Source organism: Saimiri boliviensis, chromosome 6 (genome assembly GCF_048565385.1).
Source record: "Saimiri boliviensis isolate mSaiBol1 chromosome 6, mSaiBol1.pri, whole genome shotgun sequence".
Lineage (NCBI taxonomy): Eukaryota > Metazoa > Chordata > Mammalia > Primates > Cebidae > Saimiri > Saimiri boliviensis.
This window is the reverse complement of record NC_133454.1, coordinates 54,049,815-54,076,185: the sequence shown is the minus strand read 5'-3', so window position 1 is coordinate 54,076,185 and position 26,371 is coordinate 54,049,815. Positions and strand designations below refer to the sequence as shown.

The following is a 26,371-nucleotide window of genomic DNA, read 5'->3' as shown; positions in this document are numbered from 1 at the left end:
AATGTTAATACACCCCTAACACAGAACTCTCTTGTGCTGTTACGATGAATGTATGCAGTAGTATACTGAGTAGCTGCTTTCTTCTACTCACTGGCTCATGCTGTAAATGAGCATTTTAAAATTTCTTTTTATTTTATAAAAACAACATTTATATAAGTCTGGCATTGATGGTGAAAGGCTTTCATTTTAAAATGATTTGGCTTTTTCCATTAAAGGGACAGGGCAGAGTTACAACTGCCACACTTCCTTTTGGCACTAGCAAATAGCTAATGTTCTTTATATTTTTATTAAGTAAACAATATGATTTCATTTACAAACATTGCTTTTGGTATTACTAACAGGTATGGAGATATGGAAACAATAACAGTATCTGTTGTGGATCAAGTATCCATTGCGTAAGTGGAATCGTATTAGGATTGCAACTGCACATGTGCAATGCCAGCAGACATACAGTTTGTGTTATGAAGCATATTTAGAGATGTAACCTTGGCGTAATGTCCTGACGCACAGGAAACAGCAGATGAAAAAGCAGATGATCATGCCACTGCACTTCAGCCTGGGCAACAGAGTGAGACCCCATCTCAAAAACAAACAAACAAAAGAACGTCTCTAGATAAGCAATATTCTTTTTATTTATTTATTTATTTATTTATTTTTTTAGGCGGAGTTTCGCTCTTGTTGCCCAGGCTGGAGTGCAATGGCGCAATCTCGGCTCACCGCAACCTCCGCCTCCTGGGTTCAGGCAATTCTCCTGCCTCAGCCTCCTGAGTAGCTGGGATTACAGGCACGCACCACCATGCCCAGCTAATTTTTGTATTTTTAGTAGAGACGGGGTTTCACCATGTTGACCAGGATGGTCTCGATCTGTCGACCTCGTGATCCACCCGCCTCGGCCTCCCAAAGTGCTGGGATTACAGGCTTGAGCCACCGCGCCCGGCCTAGATAAGCAATATTCTTTTTCGAAGAGACAGGTTTCATTTTGTTACCCAGGCTGGAGTGCAGTGGCATGATCATAGTTTACTGTAACCTTGAACTTCTGGGCTCAAGCTGCTCCCACCTCAGCCTCCTGGGTAGCTGGGGCTACAGGCATATGCCACTGTGTTTGGCTAATTTTTAAATTTCTTGTGGAGACGGGCTCACTGTGTTGCTCAGGCTGGTCTCAAACTCCTGGCCTCAAGTGATCCTCCTGCCTTGGTCTCCCAATTTGCTTGGATTACAGGAGTGAGCCACTGCACTGGCCCCAGATAAGTGACATTCTTACAATCACAACTGTTGGTCCCATAAGAATTTGCCTTAAGTATAATATAACACAAGTTTACAACATAAGAGCTTAAGCCATATAATGCAATGGCAAACTCTTTTTTCTACAGACCACTAATTTTCCTTAAGAATTTTTTCCTGGGAGTTCTAGATTGCTGTGAATTCTTAGGTGAAAAAAAGACTGAAAAGCATACTACATATACAAGTATATATATATATATATATATTTTTTTTTTTTTTGAGATGGAGTTTCGCTCTTATTACCCAGGCTGGAGTGCAATGGTGCGATCTCAGCTCACTGCAACCTCTGCCTCCTGGGTTCAGGCAATTCTGCTGCCTCAGCCTCCTGAGTAGCTGGGATTACAGGCATGTGCCACCATGCCCAGCTAATTTTTTGTATTTTTAGTAGAGACGGGGTTTCACCATGTTGACCAGGATGGTCTCGATCTCTCGACCTCATGATCCACCCGCCTTGGCCTCCCAAAGTGCTGGGATTACAGGCTTGAGCCACCGCGCCCGGCTTATACAAGTATATTTTCACAGAAAGTTCCTTTTAATATGTAGGCTGAATGTTCAATTCTACATTCACCAGAGGACTTACAATGAGATTAATATTGTGTTGATAATGAGAAAACTGAGATGCATTATGCATGGGCCCCTGTCTGTTTTTAAGCAGCTCACAGCAGAGGAAGGCAGTGATGTACACAAACTATACAATGTGCAAGTGTCCAAATTCTGGTATCATATAAAGTACTATGGGAACTCTTTTTTTTTTTTTTTTTCTTTGAGATAGAGTTTCGCTCTTGTTGCCCAGGCTGGAGTACAATGGGGCAATCTTAGCTCACTGGAACCTCCACCTCCTGGGTTCAAGTGATTCCCTTGCCTCAGCCCACCAGGTAGCTGCAATTACAGTCACCTGCCACCATACTCAGCTAATTTTTTTATTTTTAGTAGAGACGGGGTTTCATTATGTTGGACAAGCTGGTCTTGAACTCCTGACCTCAGGTGATCCACCCACCTTGGCCTCCCAAAGTGCTAGGATTACAGGTGTGAGCCACCGGTCTGGCCAATGAGAACTCTTAAGCAGGAACAATCTGTTCTGCTTGTGGGAGACTCATTTATTCATTCAATAAATATTTACTGCACACCTAAAATATCCCAGGGACTCTTTCCATCTTTCCACTGTGCCAGACAAGACCTGGGGAACACAGAGGTGAGCAAGATAGGCAAGGTACCTCTATGCATAGAGCTTTTACTTCAAGGAAGAGACAGACAGTAAACATATCAAAGATATTCCCACTTCAGGACTTTTTCATCTGCCGTTTTCTCTGTGTCAGGACTTTAGAAAAAAATATTTATTTTTAAGAGATGGGGTTTCACTCTGTTGTCCAGCTGGTGCAGTGGCTATTCATAGGTATGATCTTGGCACGCTATAACCTCAAACTCCTAGGCTCAAGCGGCCCTCCTGCCTTGGCCTCCTAGCTTGTCTGAATGAATCTGCTTTACATATTTGCATGATTGCCTTCTTATCATCCCTCAGGTCTAAGCTCAAATGTCACCTCATCAAGAGATTCCAGATTTACTGCCACCAACTACCCAACTTTGTGTCACTCTATTTCCCATGTTATCTTCTTCATGGTCCTTTTTTTTTTTTTTTTTTTTGGAGGGGGGACGGAGTTTCACTCTTGTTACCCAGGCTGGAGTGCAATGGCGCGATCTCGGCTCACCGCAACCTCCGCCTCCTGGGTTCAGGCAATTCTCCTGCCTCAACCTCCTGAGTAGCTGGGATTACAGGCACGCGCCACCACGCCCAGCTAATTTTTTTGTATTTTCAGTAGAGACGGGGTTTCACCATGTTGACCAGGATGGTCTCGATCTCTTGACCTTGTTATCCACCCGCCTCGGCCTCCCAAAGTGCTGGCATTACAGGCTTGAGCCACCGTGCCCAGCCCATTTCTTCATGGTCCTTACATATACATACATGTACACCACTAGAATATAAGGTCATGAGGGTAAGGACAAGGTGGCAGCACTGGACATGGAGAATAATGGACAGGTTTTGGACTGGGAAACACAAGGGTCATTGTGCTTAACTTCCAGCACCCCTTCCAGCCCAGATGACTAGTCTAAAAAAATCCTGGGAATCCCAGTCCCTTCGCCAGTGACTGGCTTAGAAATGGACACGGGGCAGCCGGGCATGGTGGCTCAAGCCTGTAATCCCAGCACTTTGGGAGGCCGAGGCGGGTGGATCACGAGGTCGAGAGATCGAGACCATCCTGGTCAACATGGTGAAACCCCATCTCTACTAAAAATACAAAAAATTAGCTGGGCATGGTGGCACGTGCCTGTAATCCCAGCTACTCAGGAGGCTGAGGCAGGAGAATTGCCTGAGCCCGGGAGGCGGAGGTTGCGGTGAGCCGAGATTGCGCCATTGCACTCCAGCCTGGGCAACAAGAGCGAAACTCCGTCTCAAAAAAAAAAAAAAAAAAGAAAAGAAATGGACACGGGGCTAGGCATGGTAGCTCATGCCTGTAATCTCAGCACTTTGGGAGGCTGAGGTGGGTAGATTACCTGAGGTGGGTGGATTACCTTATAATTGAGTCTCCTATCTTTATAGTGTACCGTCAGAGTCACCAGAGGTCTCTCTGGCCAACATGGTAGAACCTTGTCTCTACTAAAATACAAAAATTAGCCAGTCATGGTGGCATGTACCTGTAATCCCAGCTACTTGGGAGACCAAGGCAGGAGAACTGCTTGAACCCAGGAGGTGCAGGTTGCAGTGAGCCGAGATTGCACCACTGCACTCCATCCTGTGCCAACAGACCAAGACTCTGTCTCAAAACAACAACAAAAAAAGAAACAGACATGGTACCAAGTTCTGGTCTGTGAGATGTCCGGTTTTTTTTTTTTTTGAGACGGAGTTTCGCTCTTGTTACCAAGGCTGGAGTGCAATGGCACGGTCTTGGCTCACTGCAACCTCCGCCTCCTAGGTTCAAGCAATTCTCCTGCCTTAGCCTCCCAAGTAGCTGGGACTATAGGCTCACACCACCATGCCCAGCTAATTTTTGGATTTTTAGTAGAGACGGGGTTTCACCATGTTGATCAGGATGGTCTCGATCTCTTTACCTCGTGATCCACCCACCTCAGCCTCCCAAAGTGCTGGGATTATAGGCATGAGCCACCGCGCCCGGACAAGAGTTGGGATTTTCACAGGCACAGGAAGAATGATCAAAAAAGGTTAAAGAAAAAAAAAGACAAGAGGTGACTCTGAGCAAAGTCTTAAAAGGTTAATAGGAATTTGTTGCGTAAACAAGGGAATTTGGAGAGGAGACAGTAGATGAAGGAAGTAGGTCCTGGTAGAGGGAACTTCATGAACCATGTTATGCTAATGTGAAAGCACATGGAGGATAAGCAGTAAGAATTGCTTGGGGGCGGGCAGGGAGTGCATGTTAAAAATTCAGCTTTCTCAGCTCCGAGCCCAGAGATTGTGATTCACACCTACAGACTACACTTTAAGACACATGGATGGGCCAGGTGCAGTGGCGCACGCCTGTGAGCCCAGCACTTTGGGAGCCCAAGGTGGGGTGGAACACAAGGTCAGGAGTTTGAGAGTAGCCTGGCCAACATGGTGAAATCCTGTCTCTACTAAAAACACAAAAACAGCTGGGCGTGACAGCACATGCCTGTAATCCCAGCTACTTGGGAGGCTGAGGCAGGAGATCACTTGAACCCAGGAGGCGGAGGTTACAGTGAGCCAAGATTGTGCTACTGCACTCCAGCTTGGGAGACAGAGTATGACTTTATCTTGGAAAAAAAACAAAAAAAAGGAGACACATGGATGAATCTGGAAGAGTAAATAGTGTAGTGTGGCTACAGAAGAAAGAATCTTGAGCGGTGAGGAAAGTGGGGAAAGCTGAGACTGAACTGATGAATCCGGCTGAAGAGGACTTCGTCCTGTAAGGATCCATAGACTAGAAACCTTAACAAGCAGGCTGGGTCTGCTATTCAGCGACTGTACCCTGTGTTTAACATGGTATTGGGCATTTTATGAGTGGTCAGTAAATATTTACTAATAATAAATACGTAAGGGTTGAAGACCGTACTCTGCAACTAGTAGGCAGCAGTAAGATTTTAAGAGACCTCTGGTGACTCTGAGGGTACACTATAAAGAGGCGAGACAGGAGACACAGTTTCAAGGCTTTTCAAACATTGCAGGTGGGAGAACAACAAGGGCTATGAGAGAGAAAAGAAAGGGATGTGACTCATATTTTTGGGGTAGAATTAAGAGGATGAGAATGATGAGGAGAAGGAAGGTGGTCAAGCTGCCTGGAGTCGTTTTGAGCTATAGGGCTGGTTTGTAAGGTGGGGACATGAGACTGGCTGAACCAGCCTAGAGGATGGAGAAAGTAAGAGTTAAGAGGAGAAGAGGCTAAAAACCTAGCAGAATCCCAACTTAAAAAACAAAAACAGGCCGGGTGCAGTGCCTCACGCCTATAATCCTACCACTTTGGGAGGCCGAGGCGGGTGGATCACGAGGTCAAGAGATCGAGACCATCCTGGTCAATATGGTGAAACCCTGTCTCTACTAAAAATACAAAAAATTAGCTGGGCATGGTGGCACGTGCCTGTAATCCCAGCTACTCAGGAGGCTGAGGCAGGAGAATTGCCTGAACCCAGGAGGCGGAGGTTGCGGTGAGCTGAGACCGCGCCATTGCACTTCAGCCTGGGTAACGAGAGCGAAACTCTGTCTCAAAAAAAAAAAAAGCCAAAAACGAACAAACAAAAACTTATTTGCCATGAGTTTGTTTACAAATTGAATGCATCGGAATAACTTGTTTTTTTAAAATTTACAAATATAATACATACTCATGGCAATAAAGTAAACTTGCCCATTAGAATTCTCCAGGTCCCATTCCTCAAGGCAACCACACATATATAATTTAAGCATATTTAAAAGGACTCGGGATCATATGTGTATTGTTATAACTTGACTTTTCAATTAGTTTACTTTGAACTTCTTTCTAAACTCCCCTGATGGGAAGTCCTTGTGTTGCTTCCAGTTTTTTGCTACTACACATTGTAACCTATATCTTGATACATTTTTTTTGACTTGTTGAGACTACCTATAGGTAATTTGTTCAATGGAAAGGCAACAAACTTGGATGGAAGGGCAAGTAATTTGAAATTTTGATAGCTATTGCTTAGTTGTTCTCTCAAATGGTTATATTAATAATTTATATACCCACCATTAATGTAAAAGAGGGCCCAACTCCTCCATCTTTATCTATATTATCTCCAAATTCTAAATATTTGTTAATCAAGGTGGAAATGATCATGCTTTAATATGCATTTTAAAAATTATAAATGGCCGGGTGTGGTGGCTCACACCTGTAATCCCAGCACTGTGGGAGGCCGAGGCAGGCAGATCACCTGACGTTAGGAGTTTGAGAACAGCCTGACCAACATAGAGAAACCCTGACTCTTTTAAAAAAAATTATGAGCAAGATTATCTTTTTTTTTTTTTTTGAGACAGGGTCTTGTTCTGTCACTCAGGCTGGAATGCAATCGCATAACCTTGGCTTACTGTAGGCCTGACCTACCAGGCTCAGTGCTATCCTCCCACATTAGCCTCCCAAGTAGCTGAAACCACAGGCATATGCCATCATGCCTGCCTAATTTAAAACAATCTTTTTGTAGACATGAGGTCCCACTCTATTGCCCAGTATGGTCTCAAACTCCTAAACTCAAATGATCCTTCCAAAGTGCTGGGATTACAGGTGTGAGTCACTGTGCCCAGCTGAGATTGAGTATCCTTTCATGCTATTGGCCATTTGTGTTTCGTGGGAGAGAAACTATCTGTTGGGTCTTTTGTTCTTTTTTTTTTTTTAAATTAAAAACTTCTGAAAATTTTTGAATATAAAAAATACACAGGGTATTATAACAGCCACACATGTACCTGTCACATAAAACGAACAAATGTATTTTGTAATGTGTGCTTCAAATATTTTCCTTCCCTTCCCTCTTAAAAGAAAAACATCATAGATAAAATTAAATTTCTAAAAAAAAAAAAAAAAAAAGTTAAATTTCTGTAAGCATCTATTCACCCACCTTTTCAGGAGCAATCTGAAGGAGGTAGGAGAGGTAGATACAAATAAAACAAAGTAAACGGACGATACCTACCTTAGCTTAATTAAAATCTTTTTTTTTTTTTTTTTTTTTTGAGACAGGGTATTTATCTGTCACCCAGGCTGGAGTACAGTGCCAGGATCATAGCTTAATACAGACTCATACTCCTGCGTTCAAGTGATTCTCCTGCCTCAGCCTCCAGAGTAGCTGGGAATACAGGTGCAGGCTGCTGTGCCAGTTAATTTTTTTTTATTTTTTGTAGAGATACAGTCTCTCTATGTTGCCTGAGCTACAGCATCCAGCTGGTTAAAATCTTCAGTGTTTGCCCAAAACAAGAATATTAATGAGTTTTTATGCTGCCTAAATTTAATGTGAAGTCTAATACGAATGCTAAATGATTTCAATTTTAAGAAAAGATAACATTTCACACTACAATATCTAAAATAAAAAACAAACAAACAGAAAAGTGTTGGCAAAGGTGGAGAAATTAGAACACTCATGCATTGCAGTTGGTGATGTCAAATGGTATAACCACTTTGGAAGAAAAAAAATCAACCTGTCAGTACTTCACAAAGTTAAACAGAGTTACCATATGACCCAGCAGTTCCACTCTGAGGTATATACTGAAGAAAAATAAAACCATGTCTACACAGTAACTTCAGCATGAATATTTGTGGCAATGTTATTTGTAGCAGAAAGTAGAAAAAAACCAAATGTCCACCGACTAATGAATGGATAAGCAACACATGGTATGTCTACACAATGGAGTATTTGGCAATAAAAAGGAATGAAGTACTGGTGCAGGAGGGAAGACATAACAGAAGGGAAGAACCTGGAGAGTGTTGTGTTGAGTGAAAGAAGGCAGTCGTGAAAGGCCACACGTTATATGATTTCATTTATATAAAATGTCCAGAATAATCAAATCCATAGAGACAGAAAGTAGATCTGTGGACAGGGGGCTGAGGAATGACTGCTACTGAGTATAGAGTTTCTTTTAAGGATGATGAGAATATTCTGAAATTATAGAGTAGTGGTGGTTGCACAACTCTGAATATATGAAAAACCACTGAACTGTATGCTTTAGATAGGTGAGCTAGATATGAATTAAATCTCAATAAAGCTGTGAAAAATTATTTTTTTTAAAATTGATTTTTTTTCATAGAATCAACTCTGCGTTAGGCAAACAATTTACCAGAATATCCTGAGACAGGAGTGGAATAATACCTCCAGCTATTACCTGCAAATGAGAGCTGCTTTAGGCGAGCATTTGATCGAGCTTCCTGGACTTTATCTGTCAGTGACTTCCAAGCATCTGAAAGGAAAATAAAGAGATCTGTAAGCCAGAAAATATGCATGTAAACCCTTCTTAACAACAACGATGTGCACAAGGACTGTGCTTAGAATCCCTGCAGTGTGAAAATTTGCCCTCCTAGAACAGTGGTTTTTTGTTTTTTTTTTTTGTTTGTTTGTTTTGTTTTTTTTTTGAGATGGAGTTTCGCTCTTGTTACCCAGGCTGGAGTGCAATGGCACGATCTCAGCTCACTGCATCCTCCGCCTCCTGGGTTCAGGGAATTCTCCTGCCTCAGCCTCCTGAGTAGCTGGGATTACAGGCATGCGCTACGATGCCCAGCTGATTTTTTTGTATTTTTAGTAGAGACGGGGTTTCACCATGTTGACCAGGATGGTCTCAATCTCTCGACCTCGTGATCCACCCGCCTCGGCCTCCCAAAGTGCTGGGATTACAGGCTTGAGCCACTAGAACAGTGTTTTGTGATTTTTCTTATAGTTTAAATCAGTTCATTACTTGTGAAAGGAGCTGGAAAGGTACACTACCCATGAGGGCTTCTTTCTGGTGGAGGACAAAGTACTAAGGAGAATCATTTCGAAACGACCTCTGAATCCCCAACGCATTCACATGCCTCTGGGTCTCACAACTGAATGTTTGGTGCTATTATGTTCCCTCTACCCCTAATCAAAACAGCACTAGCATTAACGATTTAACCAGGACTATGGGAAGATCATAAGCTCTCAGTTCCTTAAAGTTGAGGGGTAGAACTAGAAAATCCTCACAGTCCCTTCCAGCTCTAACCCAAGATGCTGTGATCTCTTCCTGTCTGCTAGGCATTTCCACATGGATTTCTTTCTTTCTTTTTTTTTTTTTTTGACACGGAGTTTCGCCCTTGTTACCCAGGCTGGAGTGCAATGGCGCGATCTCGGCTCACCGCAACCTCCGCCTCCTGGGCTCAGGCAATTCTCCTGCCTCAGCCTCCTGAGTAGCTGGGATTACAGGCACGTGCCACCATGCCCAGCTAATTTTTTGCACTTTTAGTAGAGACGGGGTTTCACCATGTTGACCAGGATGGTCTCGATCTCTTGACCTCGTGATCCACCCGCCTCGGCCTCCCAAAGTGCTGGGATTACAGGCTTGAGCCACCGCGCCCGGCAGATTTCTTTCTTATACCACTCCCCATTGATGTCTTCTGTGGGACCCCCGTGCTCCTTACTTACCTTCTTTGTTCTCCATGCATTATCTTTTGTTTTAGTACCCAGACCTGAATCTTTACAGTCATCTTTGACTCTCCCCTCTCTCCATATTCAATCAAGTGTGTCCATTCTTCTTTCCTTTCCTTTCCCACTGAATGTAGGCTTTATTACTGGACATCTCTACCCTAGCAATACTCTTGTTAGTAAACTCTCATCTTTTGGTGTCTCCAGTTCAATCTGTCTTATATAGAGCTACCACCTGAAATTCTGCTTGTTTACTCCCTCAGGTTTTCAAAGCCCTCATGGTTTGGCACTGAAGGCCCTCTAAAACCTGTGCCCAATCCACCTTCCCAGTTTTCTCTTTCACTACTGCCTGACACAGACTTCAACATCATCTCCCCTGACACTACTCTAAACCCACCAAATGCAGTTCTATCTTTCTAACTTTGTTTACCTCCCTTCTTCCTCCTAGACAGCACTGCATTCCTCTTTACCTAACCCAAATTCCATTTTCTCCTTTAACGGAATCTTCTATTAATCTTATGGGTTTTTGATAACCTTAACTCACCTATGGTGACCTTTCTCTCCTTGGAATTCTTCTAGTACTTACAGCCTAGAGAACATTTACTAGTCCTTCAAAGGTGGATGAACACCTACATGCTTGGGATACAAAGATGAATAAGAAAATAACATTCCAGCCCTTATGGAGAGCTCGCTGTTGAGTGAGTGAGTGATAAAAGTAAACAAACATTTACAAAACAACTTTTAAGCTATGAGAGAGGAACATATCAGATTCAAAAGGAGGGAGTGGGAAGGCTTAGCTACCTCAGAAGGTCAGGGAAGACCATCTGAGCTGGATCTTTAAGGGTGAGCTGGAGCTCACCAGTTGACTGAGGGAAGGGAGAGAACCCCAGTGAAGGAGAAAGCATGTGTGAAGGCAGACGAGGGAGAGAAGGGCACAGAAGGCACACGAGGGAATGGCAAAAGACAAGGCTGGAGTGGGAAGCACGGTCCTCATGGGCTCTGTTAAAGTGTGTGCAATCTTGAAAACATAATCTATATCATTAACTTTTCACATAAAATATGGCTATTTCTCCAACAAGACAAACGTCCCAAGGACAAGGAAAACGCATGATGCCTCCAGGTATCCCCCATAACACCGAGCATAAAACATCCACCAAATGGTGCTAATACTCTTAAAATGAAGCTCTAGCGGAAACAGCGCTTCTGCTGATGGGTCAATCTGATTTAATCCACTCACCTTCAATACTTTCTGCACAGATCTGAAAGCCATCATCACTGGAAATTTCAAAGACAAGTCCTTTCTTCGGTTTTCTCTCAGCAACACTTTCCTTCCGCTTCTGTTCTTGCTGAAGCCAAAGCATCAGCGGAGAGCTGAAATTACTTTCTTCTTCTTCCACTGTTTTAGGTTCTAAGAGGGAGAAAATAGGGGCCAAAGCGGTTGCGGTAACACATGCTTACTGACCACTGACTATGTGTAGAGTATTTTACATAAATGATCTCTGAGCCTAACAACGTTCCACAGCTGGTTTATTATTCCCATCTATAGATAACAAACCCAAGGCTCAAAGAACTTGCCTAGGTCATTGATAGAAAGTAGTGACTAAAACCGGATTTTTTTTTACATGAAGTTATGCTGTCTCTGTGGTAGAATTTCGGGTATGGCAATCTGATCATTTTCTAATAAGCAACTGTCCTCAATAGAGTTATACCCAGAACTCTCTAATCTTGAAGTGACCATTTGTTTCCTAATCAAATTCATTAGAACTGATGGAAAATGCTATGGAGATGTATCTGGTATTATAACCAAAATCTGACTATCTAATAAAAATGGCTCTTAGTTTTCTTTAGTGACAACTAAAAAGTGAAGTCAGGTTATGACTAGCTATTTAAACCTCAGTGCTCATAAAACCAGTACAGTAGAAGAGTATGGGTATTGTCTTGAGTCCTTAGCTGACAGGTGATCACAGATACGTACAGGAAGAACATTGCACCAGGAGACAGGTGCACCAGGTTTCAGTCTCCAACTCTGGCCAAATCACTTAACTTCTTTGGAGTTTAGATTTTTTTTTTTTTAATGTAGTAGGTAAGCAGGTAAAGTGGGTGATTTTCATAGTCCTTTTGGCATTGATATTCTCTGATTCTAACCTGTTACCTGCCCACATACCTGTACTTTCTTGTTCATTTGCTGGATTTTGAGTCACCTGAACTTCCGGAAGAACAGCCCCTTGCCTAAATAAAAACCAGATGTAAGATATATTAGCAGCTAGTTCTTCACTTCAAAGAAAAACATTCATCATTTGCTATGCAGCTCTGGTATACAAAATAACTGCTGGAAAATGAACTACAGGGGACTTTCTGCAGAACTTGTGAATAAACATAACCACCACACCACTGTATGGTACATAACATCAAACTCTTTCTTTTTTTTAATTTGTATTTTTTTCACCACTTCCAAAATCAAACTCTTTCATGAGATTCTTTACTAAATGCTGACATTAAGTTTCTTCTTTTAAAGTTATAAATTATGCCCTTGAAATTCTTCTCATACTCTTAGTATCGGAAAAAAATGAAAGGACACTTGTTAGAAGCAATTCTAAAATTACTCAAATAAGTTAGCTGGTTTAACTAAAAATAAAAAATAAGCTCCATAAGCTTATAAACCACCACCAATTTTCACTTTTTTTTTCTTTTCTTTGAGATAGGGTTGCACTTTGCTGCCCAGACTGGAGTACAGCAATGCAATCACAGCTTGCTGCATTCTCCAACTCCCAGGCTCAAGCAATCCCCCATCTCCGCCTCCTGAGTAGCTTGGACTGTGGATGTGCACCACTGTGCCTGGCTAATTTTTAATTTTTGTAGAGATAGGGTCTCCCTGTGTTGCCAAGGTTGGTTTCAAACTCTTCGCTCAAGCAATCCTCCTGCCTTGGCCTCCCAAAGTATTGAGATTACCGGCATGAGCCACTGTGTCCAGCCCCAATTTTCACTTTTTAAAACTAAATAAATTCTGGAAACAATTTAAATGTATATCAATAGAAGACTCGTTAAATTACTGTAGATCCACACAATAGAATTGGAGGCAGCTATTTAAAAAGTGAAGCACACCTATATATATTGGCACAGAAGGATGTACATAAGTGAAAAACCAAATACGAAAGTTTGTACAGTATTCCTCTTATGTAAAAAAGCGTAAACGTATTCATATATATACCATGTATATCTGTATATGCATAGAAATGTCTGCATAGGTTATTCCCTAGAGGTGGTCATTGCTAATAATTTGTTTTTATCTGTGTTATCTTCTGTTATCTGTCATTGCTAATGACCACCTCTAAGGAATTAAATAATTAATTATTTAAACAATTCTTCTGTTATTTTTTTTTTGTTTACTTGTTTACAAACCTGTATTATTCCTATTTTAAAAAACTTTGGCAAGAAAACAACTAGCAATGTGAATCAGGAAGAACTATTTTTTAAATGAAGTGGACAAAACTGAGTTTAGTCTTAAAGGACAAATTCTTCAGCTTACCCCGCAGGCTGCCCACACTCCTTCTGGGAGGACTGCTCCACACTAGCTGTATCTTGCTGCTCAGCCTCTGCTCCTGGAGTCCTGGAATACAGGCATTTGTATCTTTTCAAGAAAAAACACCAGTAAATATCTACCGAATGTGGAAGTGAGTTGAAAGAAATGGCTCTATCAGGATCTGATAAAGTCTGTGAGCCAGAAAACTGACCTAAGGTCATAAAGGTTAGAATAATAGTTACTCTGAGGGGGCACAAGGGCCTTCTGGGTTGCTAGAAATGTTCTGTATCTTGATCTGAGTGGTGGCTACATAGGTGCATTTCACCTAGGCTGCAGTGCAATGGCATGACCATGGCTCATTTGACCTCTAACTCTTAGGCTCAAGCAATCCTCCCACCTCAGCTTCCTGAATAGCTGGGGCTACATATGTGTAACACCACACCCAGCTAATGTTTTAAATTTTTTTTGTTGTTATTGAGACAGGGTCTCACTATGTTGCACAGGCTGATCTTGAACTCCTGAGCTCAAGCAGTCTTCTGCCTCAGCCTTCCAAAGTACTGGGATTACAGTCAAGAGCCACTGTGGCTGGCTTTCAATGATAAAGTTTTTTAAAAAAGGACCCTATGTGGATCTACAATAGGGAGCTTTGCCCTCAAGATAAGAATAATCATTCCCTAGTATAAGCCCCTGTAAAAAAAGAAACAGGAGCAAACACAAACATTGTTTGAAATCAGGGCAAAAAGTCATGAGAGATGTGGTTCTATCCAAGAGACAAACTGCCCACGGATGGAACTACATTTTGCTATATAGATCACCACTCAGAGAGAAAAAAACTCAAAATCCAGAAAACTCCCAAGTAATGGAACTTGAACAGAAGAGTGTCTCTCCTAGAAGACTACCACATCAACAGCCCCTCATTTCCAGCATGAAATCCCATAGACCCAGGATAGCTAGTATTTGGCTCTCTCACCCTGTGCCTGAGGTCAGGGATGTCGCTTCTTGGTCTGGAATGTGTGCTTCAGAAGAACTGGTCCGCAAATGGGAAACTTTGTGCTTCTTGCCATTCCCTTTGTCTAGAGGCGGCTGAATCCGTTTGATTTTTGGTTTGGGTTTAGTGGGACCTGGCACTGAAGGGCTTGCTGACCGCTGTCCAGAGGATGGAGAGGATGGAGAACCCCCAGGAGAGGTGGAGCTTGCTTGCACAGCTGAGGATAAAGCCTTGCTCTGCTCCAGCCCCACACTATGATGAGTGTCTGCTGTCTGGGTAAAGTTGGATACCTGGGGCCCTGAAGCAGAATCAAGATCACGCTGGGAAGAATGTATCCCAGTTTTGCTGGCAAGGAGCTGGTTCACATGCTGAAGCTGATAGTGTTCGTCTGCTTCCCCAGAAGGTGAAGCAGCTGTTATGCCCGTAGTCTGAGTGGAGGGGAGCACACAGATACTAGATGCTGCGGTCATTGCAGGAGTAGAGGGAGTCTGTGATGTCCCCAGTTGTGGAAACATTCCTGAACTTGGTGGTAAAGCCACAGGCTGGTCCTGAATCCCCAGGCTCTGCTGGCTAGCTTTGATTAAAAGATTGCTTATTGAGCCAATATCTGGGGTGCCAAGCAACCTTGGGTTGGTTAAGGTGACATGTCCTGGAACTGACGCACTACTTGTAGGGGTTGTGGTAGTTTGCATGGATACAACATTCAAGACAGAGGAACTGGATGCCAAGCCAGACACAGACCCTGATGTGAGGTGGCTAGTATCCTGGCTTATTGTTGATGTGCCCGCTGCTGTGGCAGCAGTTCCTCCCACACTCTGTGGTAACAGGGGTGCCTGTTCAAAATACATGATGCTAGATTTAGATCTTTTTATGATGTTGGGGACAGTTCGGTGAGATGAAGTATTAAGTGACCCCAAATCTAACAGATTGGGATTAGAAAGCTGGGAGGGTGTGAAGTTAATCAATGTCATATTAGAAACAACATCGGAAGGAGCAATGTTTGAAGGGGTACTAGAGGGAGCAAGTTTCTTATTCTTTCGGGTCTGTAGACGAGATATGGGTCTTTTCTTGAGTCCGGAGGATGGAGTGGCCACTGTGGTACTGAGGTCTGTCCTCTGGCTGGATTCTGAAACCAAAAGTTGGGGATCTGGAGGAGGCTGAACTCCAATAAGCAGGCCTGAAGGAGGATTGCTGATGTTGGGTGGGAAACTACTTTGAGTAGCTGCAGGGAAGGAATGTAAGTGCTGGTGATGAGACATGGGTAGCAATCCTTTGCTAGCAGAAGGAAACAAAGATTGAGAAGTTGGCAAGCTTGGATTCAGTCCCGTGGTTAGGGTGAGACCACTTCCCATGGGCCCCAATACTGAAGTATTTGTCTCCATCACACTGGGTGTAGAACTAACGGAAGAGGTCAATTGGATTTTTTGGGTCACTCCATTTGGAAGAGTTTGGAGAACATAAAGTGGCTGCATGTTCTGGTTAACAACTATGAGTTTCTCAGTGGCTGGCTTCAGGTGGGGTGGAGTGGTCTGGACAGCTGCATTGGAAATCTGAGACGGGCCAGGACTATCAGTAGAATTGGGCACATACTTCTGGTTCTGGATAGGAACAGTTGGGGAAACAGGTACCTGAAGGCCAGGGGTGCTACTGCTTCTAGTTAAATCCTGATTGTTGCCATGACCTTGCTCTACCGAACCACAAGGAGGGCTAGAGATGTGGTCTGCATCCATGTGTCCTTGGATAAAATGATCAGGAGTCATGTGGCCTTCAGGAGTTGGATCTACTCCTGGGCTCAGCAGCGCTGGGTCACCTTCAGAGGAGGCCACAGATTTTTCTGTGATGGTTACTCTCTTCTCCCCCGAGTCTGAGATTACAGCTAGTCTACTGGGATTCTGGCTTGGGACAGTGGGACTCCGGGTGGTCAAGACAGAGAGATCAGATGGTAGCTCTAGAGGCAATTCAAACTGTTCCTCTGCTGAGATAGAGGAAGAGACACTACTGTCCACAGGTTCTGTTGTCGGCAGCTGCTGAGAAAATACTTCAAAAAGACCCATATCTTTTTCACGATTACTGTCAAGACCCAAACCTTCACCAAGATTCAGGAGTTCTGATGAAGATGACTCTGGGCTCTCACCCAAAGCTTGCATGGATGGAGTATTCTTTAGTACAAAGTCCATAATGTCTGAAGGCAGGATATTCCCACAGTCATCACTATTGTTATTGTCTGAATCTGATTTCAGGAGCTCAGTATTATAGGTGTCCAGTAAATTTTTGTCTGAGGGGGTACTTGTGTGGACTCGGCGGCTTGACTCCAATGAGCTGAGCTGAGCTTCCAAGGAATCCTGTCCCTGTGTTTTAACTCTGCTTACAGAATGGCAGTTATCCATCTTTGGCTCATTCTTGTGGCCAACAGAACTCTTAATGACATGTTCTTTCTCTCCAGCATCTTCAGGTCGATCTATCTTTAAGTTCTCTGTTCCATTTTCTTTACCATTTCTTTTTGGAATCTGGCTGCTTTTCCTTGTTGTGGCTGTGACACTAGTATCACTTTCTGTCCCATCATCAACACCATCCAACTGTGAAATTTTTGGAAGATCACACTGTTCCTCCTCCCGAAATAAATTATGGGATGCCAGTCGTTCCTCTCCACCTGAAGAAATCACTGTTCTAGTGAAGTTGTAATAGTACAAGTCATCTTCATCTGAGGTGCTTAAGTCATCGGCCCCATCCACCTGTCCTTCAGCTGATCTCTTGCCTCGTTTCTTCCCAGTTGAGCTGCTATAGAATGGAATGTCTTCTTCACCATAGGATCTTACTCCATAGAGTGGGGTAAGCCCAAAGAACATGTTAGAACGTGCACGGGCACTGCGACGGGGATACCTCCTTTTAAAAGAGCCATCCTCCTGAGGTTTGGGGCCATCTGGAAGCATTAGGTTTCTGTCCTGTACTGGAAGATTCTGATAGTTGTTGCTTTGAGAATCCTGGCATGAGGTATTATTGGGGCTTGGTTGGGCCACTGGACCATCTCCTGGATTTTCAGAGGCTGAAATTGGTTCTGTGGGAGAGGTTGACTCTATTTGCAAAGGGGAAGCAGGACTACTTTCTTTCAGGGCGTTTTTGGATTGACTCTCATTTTCCATCTTTAGAGGTGTCAGGGTCACTTTGACTGTGCGTTTCCGTGGTGCCTGTAATTCCTTGGCAGATCCTTCTACTTGCATGGGTGGAACTTTGGGGACTCCTGGCATAGAAATGGCTTTATCACCAATCTTATCAGAAGAGACATTGTTACATGGTCGTTGGCCCATATATTCAGGAGTCAAAACCTCATCAATAAACTCTGGCTTCAGGTTTCCTTCCTCACCAGTTGTCACCTGACCAGGTTCCAAAAAAGATTTACTGGAATGCTTTTCTTTGAAAGTTTCTTTACAAGATTTTTTCCCTTTCTGTCTCCTGTCTCTGGAACTAGATCCCATATGTTCATTGATAATGGATGATCTGTTGCTCATTCCAGATAGCTTCAAGGTTTTGACTTCACTTTCTTCATCTGGAGAGGGGTTTGCTGATTGCGTAGAATCTGCGTGTTGGTCTCGATCATTCCTTTGCCCTCTCAAATGGAGTTGTGGGAAGGAGAGGGCCTCTTTAGAAGAAAACGACACTGAAGAGGGCTCAGCAAAGGAGCCAATTTTACTAACATTTAGTTCTCTAGATGCTGTGTTATGAACCTGTGGGGCCAGTTTAGGAATTCCAGAGTAAGCCACATTATGTGCAGATCCTTCTGAGCTCTTGGAACTCAGCGCTTTGGTCTTCTCTCCCTTTAAAGAGGAGCTCTTGGTTGCCAAATCTGAAGCACTGGACTGCTTCATTTCTAAAGATGAAGATCCATCCAAGTGACTGTTTTTATTGCCTACAGTAACCACTGTCCTTTGCAAATTTGAAGAGGTGCAAGTGTTTTGCCCTAAACTAGTACTTGAATTCAGTGGCCCTAAGACGTGATCAACTGCTTTGGCACTTGATTCAAGATCAGTAGCAGTCCCAACAGTGGAGCCTGAGGAAACATTATTCCTAGAATAAGTATTCCCAGTTCTCATTGGAGACATTATCCGGAGTTTGGACCGCTGGGGTGATAAGGAAGAGGTACTGTGACGTCTGGAGCCAATGCTTCGAAGTCCAGAGGAGAGTAAAGGATCACCCACTGTGACTATTTCATGAGTGGTTGGGGTAGGACTTCCTAAAAAAAGAGAGAGAAAGTAATAAATGCTATTGTAGATAGAACAAATATGTAGAAGTCACTGGTTTCAATGATTTGGCTATATATATATATTTATAGGTTACTGGAAATCTACATTTTCTATTTATTTATTTTTTGAGACAGTATCTCACTCTGTCACCCAGGCTGGAGTACAGTGGCACAATCTCGGCTCACTACAACCTCTGCCTCTGGGGTTCCAGCAATTCTCCTGCCTCAGCATCCCACGAAGCTGGGATTACAGGCATGCGCTGCCACACTCAGCTGATTTTTTTATTTTCAGTAGACACAGAGTTTCACTATGTTGGCCAGGCTGGTCTAGAACTCCTGACCTCAGGTGATCCACCCTCTTCACCCTCCGACAAAGTGCTGGGATTACAGGTGTGAGCCACCGCACCTGGCTGAAATCCAAAGTTTCAGTCACTAAAAGTCACCAAGATAAAGTTGCCTGAAAGAATTATAATTTAATCTTTGGGCTGATCTTCTTAGGTCAAGTAGGTCAATAAAGTCTTTCACCTGCAGAAGGCAATGGTCGACAGCCAGGGGATCTCTGTGCTGGAGAGTAACTGGGTGTTCGAATCCTAGGGACCTTTGAGATGACATGATAATAACAGGAGCCAGAGGCTTGCGAATGAGGAGGTCGGTCTGGTGATGGAGGACTTATAATTACAGCTGTGTTTTGACTCTCTTTTGAACATTCTGTGGCAGAAAATAAAAACTCTTAACTAAAAAAGCCCAATTAAAATATCAAACAAATTAACCAATAAAAAGTCAGCTGTCAGGTAAATATAAAACTAGAAGTAAATGAAACCTCCCAAGTAAATTACTCTTCCCCTACCTTTCAATCACAAGTCCTCCCTGAATCAAATTCAGCTCCCATCCCGTTTTTTTTTTTTTTTGAGACACAGTCTCACTCTGTCACCCAGGCTGGGGTGCAGTGGCACAATCTTGGCTCACTGCAACCTCTGCCTCCCAGGTTCAAGTGATTCTCGTGCCTCCACCATGCCTGGCTAAGGTTTTTGCATTTTTAGTAGAGATGGGGTTTCACCATGCTGGCCAGGCTGTTCTTGAACTCCTGGCCTCAAGTGATCCACCCACCTTGGCCTCCCAAAGTGCTGGGATTATGTGCATGAGCCACTGTGTCTGTCCTCAAGTACCATCTTGATTCAAGACTAACCTGTAAAAGATGTTGGACTATGGGCAATGGTCCTATTTTCATCATGTTCAACAGTGCTGTTGATATCCGGCTCTACGACTGGAGGACGACACTCCACTATCTTGCACGTATATACACAGCGCTTGCGAGCATCTGTGGTGCTCCAATATACCCTGGAACACCTGGGTAAACAGATTTGGGAAAACCATCGTAAGGGAGAGGACAGAAGCAGAAACTAGCATTTGTCAAAACCTCTCTTCATCCTGGGTTCCCTGGTCCTCTTCATTATAGAATTTAGCTTTATTTCATGGGTTCTTAGTATAGACTCCCCTAGTTAGGTTGTTCCAAGCTTTTTGAAGTCCTTGGTTTTTCTTAGCCTCTCAGAAAATAGCCTAAGATCTTTTTTTTCTTGTACCATAAGCAGGCACCAAATATAGTAAAATATTCTAAAAGCCTGTGAAAGAAAAATATTAAAATACTATAAAAAATAGTTTTGGCCTTCAGGAAGGGACTACTGCCTTACAATGTATACAAAGTGTGGCTCAAAAATAAAAGAAAAGGCAAATCTGAGTTGTTTCCTTTGAGAGAAAAGCCCCATGTGACAAGAGAAATGTAACTGCTTCAAATTTGCTGAATGCTAGTGGAGTCTGGTTTCTGTGAAGAGCTGCCAGCTAAATGTGGGGTACAGATTGTGTAATCAGAATACAGAGTAAGTTGGAGCATATATTGCAAAAAAGACTCCAATGCGAAAGTGGCAGAAGGGGAATTTTGAACTTATATTGTTTGCTTGTTAGACATTGTAACAACTTGCTTCATATAGGTAAGATTATAAAATCTTATCGAAACATTTGATCATTATTGTGGGGATTTATAGTTTTAGAAGGACTTACAAAATGTAAAGTTGGGAACATGGAATTAGCTGTTTTATCCATGAAAACAATCTGCACTTCTGCATGTAGATGAATGGAATTTAGAGGAATCTCAAGAGACTGACCTTGTGTCTTAAGTTTTTAAGTTTCTACTTAGGTTTTATTTTTTAGTAATTCTAAAATTATGTCAATAATACTTTCCTTCTATAACTGGATTCAGCTAACATAAATGCTGCTTTAGTCCCAATCTATAAGCAGATGAATCAGAGAACTAGGAAAAGCAGTTTAAAGTAGCTAACAAGTATGCCTCTACATTTAATGACCTGCACATGCCATCAGTGTGTTCAGGTTGTGGGGCTGCTGTCTTCTCTTTATAGTGCTACTTACTGATATCCAATAGGAAAGAGCTTATCTTCACAGTCAGAGAGATCATTTAGAATTCCTAAGCAGTCGATTGTCATAGAGCCTGACCAAGGAAAGAATAACTGATTAGAGAAGATAATGAGGGTCATTTTATTTTTTTGAGAGAGTCTCATTCTGTCGCCCAGGCTGAAGTGCAGTGGTGCAATCTCAGCTCACTGCAACCTCTGCCTCCTAGGTTCAAGTGATTCTTGTGCCTCAGCCTCCCAAGTAGCTGGGATTACAGGCATGCACCACCACTCTCAACTACCTTTTTTTTTTTTTTTTTAAGCGGAGTTTCGCTCTTGTTACCCAGGCTGGAGTGCAATGGCATGATCTCGGCTCACCGCAACCTCTGCCTCCTGGGTTCAGGCAATTCTCCTGCCTCAGCCTCCTGAGTAGCTGGGATTACAGGCACGCACTACCATGCCCAGCTAATTTTTTGTATTTTTAGTAGAGACGGGGTTTCACCACGTTGACCAGGATGGTCTCGATCTCTTGACCTCATGATCCACCCGCCTCAGCCTCCCAAAGTGCTGGGATTACAGGCTTGAGCCACCGCGCCCGGCTTACTTTTTTTTTTTTTAAGTAGAGATGGGGTATTGCCACATTAGCCAGGCTCATTTGCAACTCCTGACCTCCAGTGATCCGCCCGCCTCAGCCTCCCAAAATGCTAGGATTACAAGCATGAGCCACCACACCTGGCTGAGGATCATTTTATAACTGAGGACCAGAAAGTGCCCTAATGATATATACAGCTTTCCCCAATAGGTCATACCAATCATCATGTGGATATTTTCTGGTTCCAAGCCATTGAGAAACTTCCTTCTCAAGCTGATTCCTTCAAAGTCCACAAACACTCTTCTGAAAACTTCGAATCCATTCTCGGGAACCACCTTAAATAAAACCCATGGGAGCTATTAATAGGCTGTCTCTTTGCACATTATACTCATGATCCTGACTCTCTCAGAGGGGAAGGTACACAGTATATCTCAATAGCAGCCTTTTGTTTCACTTAGCAAGACACTTCTGTATCTCCTAAAAGAGGTGGTATCTTTAGGAACACCTAGTAGAAAAGCGAAACAGTTTATCATCTTGCTATATTTTTTTATTTTTTCTTTTGAATTTCTAGAGAATTCAAAAAGCACTAAATAAGCCATGAAAAGACTTAAAGGAAGTTGAAATGCTAAGCAGAAGAAGCCCCTCTGAAAATGGTATGTACTATATAAATCCAACTATGGGAAACTCTAGAAATGGCAAGACTATGAAGATAGTAAAAACATCAGTAGTTGCCCAGGGTTGGGAAGAGGCAGGGATGAATAAGCAGAGCAGAGAATGTTTAAAGCAGTGAAAATACTCCATATGATGCTATAATGGTGGATATCTGTCATTATACATTTGTCTAAACCCACAGAATATACAACACCAAGAGTGAACGCTAATGTGAACTATGGACTCAGGGTGATAATCATGTGTCCAGTGTAGGTTTATCCATTTTAACAAATGTACCACTCTGGTGGGGGATGCTGATAATGGGGGAGGCTGTGCATATGTGGGTGCAGGGGGTATACGGAAAACCTCTGTATCTTCCAGTCGATTTTGCTGTGAACTTAAAACTACTCTAAAAAAAATAGTCTATTTTTTTTTTTTTAAAAAAAGCAACTAAAGCTCTCTCACTTCGCCTTTGATCAAATCCCGATGTCGTTGGCAATATACTTTTTTATCATCCAGAAAGACACAGTTCTTGGCTCGGGAACACATGAAGTGATAGTTGCTGGTGCAGGATGTGAGACAGCAACCCACGGTGGCTCCTGGCTTTTGGCAGAATTCACATCTCTAAAAATCCAGAAAGAACAGAGCCCTATTCAGACTTTCAGATGTTTTAAATCATTTACCATCTCCTCTATAGACTCATCCCATTCTACAGTTCCTACAATTCATTTTATCTATTGGTAGTCTGTTGAATTATGTATATCAATACTTGTTGGCTAACTACTCTGATGGCACTGTGAAAAATATCAGTGAGGCCATATTCACCCACAGGAAGAGTATCTGGAAACTGAGAGGGAATCTCTTTCATAAAATTTACCCATAAGGTCTTACCAGCTGCTTGCCCCTGATCACAGCCATATGCACATTCTTTAGTGATCCGTCATCATCTTCAAACACTTCCGCTGACCATAAAGCACAATTTACATGTGTCCACTCATTTTGACCAATATATAGCAAACGACCAGCATCCTATAAAATAAAGAGATTTCTTTTTTCCTAAAGAATATAATGTCAAAGGAGGTTTTCCTAGGCATTAGCTTTTCCTCAGTGAAGATAACCTCAAGAAAGCAACTTAATTCTTTAATATGGGGAGACAATTTTTCAATGCTGCTCTGTTTCCATTTCCTTCTTTTCTAATTACTTTTTCCACAGACTAGAACTATTTTACAAATCCAGAGAATTAAAACAATGAGCTGGGCGTGGTGGTTCACGTCTGTAATCCCAGCACTTTGGGAGGCTGAAGTGGTAGGATCACTTGGCCTTAAGAGTTCAAGAACAGCTTGGGCAACATAGGGAGACGCTGTCTCAACCAAAACAAACAAAAAATTAGCCAGGCATGGTGGTGCACATGTGTGGTCTCAGCTTCTCAGGAGGCTGAGGTGGGAGGATCGCTTGAGGCCAGGAAGCCAAAATTGCAGTGAGCCAAGATTGTGCCACTATACTCCAGCCTGGGTGACAGGGTGAGGCCTTGTCTCAAAAGAAAACAAACAAAAAGAGCAATATGTGGTAAATTCATAAAAATGTGCACTGATGCCTGTAAACTATATTTCAAAGCCAGTTCTCTCAGATTGCATTTAAAACTTTTTTAAAAAAATTCTAAGCTTACTATGTGTGCCAGACACTAAATAGAGGCTTTACATATATTATTTCGTTTAATCCTCACAACCACTCTGAGGTAAGCATTATTATCTTCATTTTTAAGGTGAAACTGAGGGTCAGAGAGGTTAAACTACTTGCCAAAGTCAGTAAGTAGGCAGTTCAGCACAGACATGTATTCAGGCAGGTGGCAGAACTGGGGTTCCTAACTATTCTGCTATCCTACATGAAACACGAGCTTTTTAATATGCAACTTCGATTTTATTAACTTTCATGAAATATTCTTGAGGAACTTCCAACAGAAATTACTAGACATCAAGGGATTAATTTAAGGCAAATCAATCACCTTTTAATCAACAAAATCAGTCATTAAAAAACTCCAAGTGCTGTGAACTAAGTGACAAGTAAATAAAAGTTACACGTGAGTTATAAGTTATAGATAAATAAAAATTACAATTTGTAAGTTATAAGTTTATAAGTTCATTAAATAAATGGCACCCAGTCATCAAGTATGGACACAAAGACAAACAGTTCTTTTGGGATATGTATTAACTAGGGCCCTGTGTCGCACAGTACTCACATTAGCACTGTCATCACCATATGTCAAACATAACGCACACTGTCTATTGTCTTCTATGCCCGGGGGTGGGTTCAGCTCTGGACTGTCTTCTCGACTCCTATCAGTACCTTGAAATCCAAAAGACTCCCATCAGTACCTTGAGATTCAGTTAAAATTGGCAATACTATGTCTGATTTCCAGGAAAAAACTAAACAATTCAGCTCACATAGCCTACCCCCTATAAAATAACCACTTTTCCAAAAGTGTTCAGAGTTATGCTATTTCATCATCTATATTACAACACTCAACTGTATTTATATCAAGTGCTCATTAACACCTCAAGTGAAGCAAAATTAATGATAGTATTACATTTAAGGATGACCTGAAAATTCCTTTCTGATATCCAAGTATGTCTAATTTTAGTAACGTGGATTCATGAAGTCAATCATCTGCATGTAGAGGAAAATATGTGACAGCTCTCCTTTTGGTGACTTACTCAAAATTGGTGGTGTAGGAGGATGCAGAGGAGTTGGTGAGTCTGGTTCTCCAGGTCCTTTAGGTTTGGGAGCTGGAATGATTTTCTTCATTAAAGGAGGCTGCTCAGTGTGGCTGTTTTCCTCTCGCTCCTGCCACTGAGCATAATTATGGTCAAGTGAAGGTGGAAGCACTGCGTTTGGTAACATCCCACTGCTGAAAATAATCAATTCAACAAGCATTTATTGAACTCTCACAGTATACCTAGAACCATATAAAATAACCAAATTCTTTTTTTTTTTTTTGAGACGGAGTTTCGCTCGTTACCCAGGCTGGAGTGCAATGGCGCGATCTCGGCTCACTGCAACCTCCACCTCCTGGGTTGAGGCAATTCTCCTGCCTCAGCCTCCTGAGTAGCTGGGATTACAGGCACACGCCACCATGCCCAACTAATTTTTTGTCTTTTTTTTTTTTTTGGTAGAGACGGGGTTTCACCATGTTGACCAGGATGGTCTCGATCTCTTGACCTCGTGATCCACCCGCCTCGGCCTCCCAAAGTGCTGGGATTACAGGCTTGAGCCACCACGCCTGGCATAACCAAATTCTTGATATCATCTGTTGCCCCATGTACGAGCCATCCATAGAATATAAGAACAAGTTACAGCATTTGAAAATTGCTGAAGTACACAGAACTTAGGATTTTAAAAAATATCTCAACATAATGACTCTTGGTCAAACTTGCCAAAACAAATGATAACCCTATCAAAAATCCAAATAATTTATTGGAATAAAAATTAAAGTTTACATATGGAAAATCAAGAGCAGCACAGAGCACCACTTGAACTATCGGTAGAACAGAATCCATTTATAACAAGGCCAGCTACATGGCTATATCACGCATGTATTGTACATCTGTCACAATTAAACCAAGCTCCCTTTAAAAAAAAAAAATACAAAAGTAAAGAGCAAAAAGGCAATTGCCAATAATAAACATTAAGTGTAGTCCTCAAAAAGGCACTGAAAAGGCATTTCTACCAATTCATTTCTAATATTAAAACCTTTTGGAAAACCACAATCTAGAAATATGAGAACTCTCAGATTTCTAGTTGATGAGAAAATAAAAGTTATGCTAAATTTACTTACTTGCTTGATACTTTATTTGGCTCCCAAAACCTGGACTTTTTGACACTGAACCATGGAAAAACACGCTCCATTTGCTAAAAGAAGATGCAAACAAAATGTAAATACATAAACATTCATTTAGATATCACATGAAAAACAAAACTTCAAACCAGCTTCTCTGTCAATACGAGGATAATTTCAGGCCACCAAGGGAAATATCCATCCACTCTGGCAACCTTACCAAATTCCTCTCAAAGAATCAGAGGATCAAATTAA

General features: G+C 42.3%; 1 protein-coding gene across 10 annotated transcripts in view; it reads right to left on the bottom strand.

Moving 5' to 3' along the window:
- Positions 1-26,371, bottom strand: part of KMT2A (lysine methyltransferase 2A) — a 96,745-nt gene that overhangs the window by 7,478 nt on the left and 62,896 nt on the right. For 6 of the 10 annotated variants that reach the window (XM_074400673.1, XM_074400675.1, XM_074400674.1 and 3 more), the window contains 14 exons: positions 26,117-26,190; positions 24,996-25,189; positions 24,521-24,627; positions 23,176-23,313; positions 22,750-22,908; positions 21,851-21,968; positions 21,061-21,139; positions 19,826-19,986; positions 19,165-19,347; positions 14,385-18,630; positions 13,421-13,522; positions 12,059-12,123; positions 11,132-11,302; positions 8,624-8,698 (listed from right to left, as the gene is read on the bottom strand). In XM_074400673.1, the coding sequence (XP_074256774.1) occupies positions 8,624-8,698; positions 11,132-11,302; positions 12,059-12,123; positions 13,421-13,522; positions 14,385-18,630; positions 19,165-19,347; positions 19,826-19,986; positions 21,061-21,139; positions 21,851-21,968; positions 22,750-22,908; positions 23,176-23,313; positions 24,521-24,627; positions 24,996-25,189; positions 26,117-26,190 (5,872 nt within the window). The remainder of the gene's footprint in view (positions 1-8,623; positions 8,699-11,131; positions 11,303-12,058; positions 12,124-13,420; positions 13,523-14,384; positions 18,631-19,164; positions 19,348-19,825; positions 19,987-21,060; positions 21,140-21,850; positions 21,969-22,749; positions 22,909-23,175; positions 23,314-24,520; positions 24,628-24,995; positions 25,190-26,116; positions 26,191-26,371) is intronic. The other 4 variants (XM_074400676.1, XM_074400677.1, XM_074400680.1 and 1 more) reach the window with 1 other exon arrangement.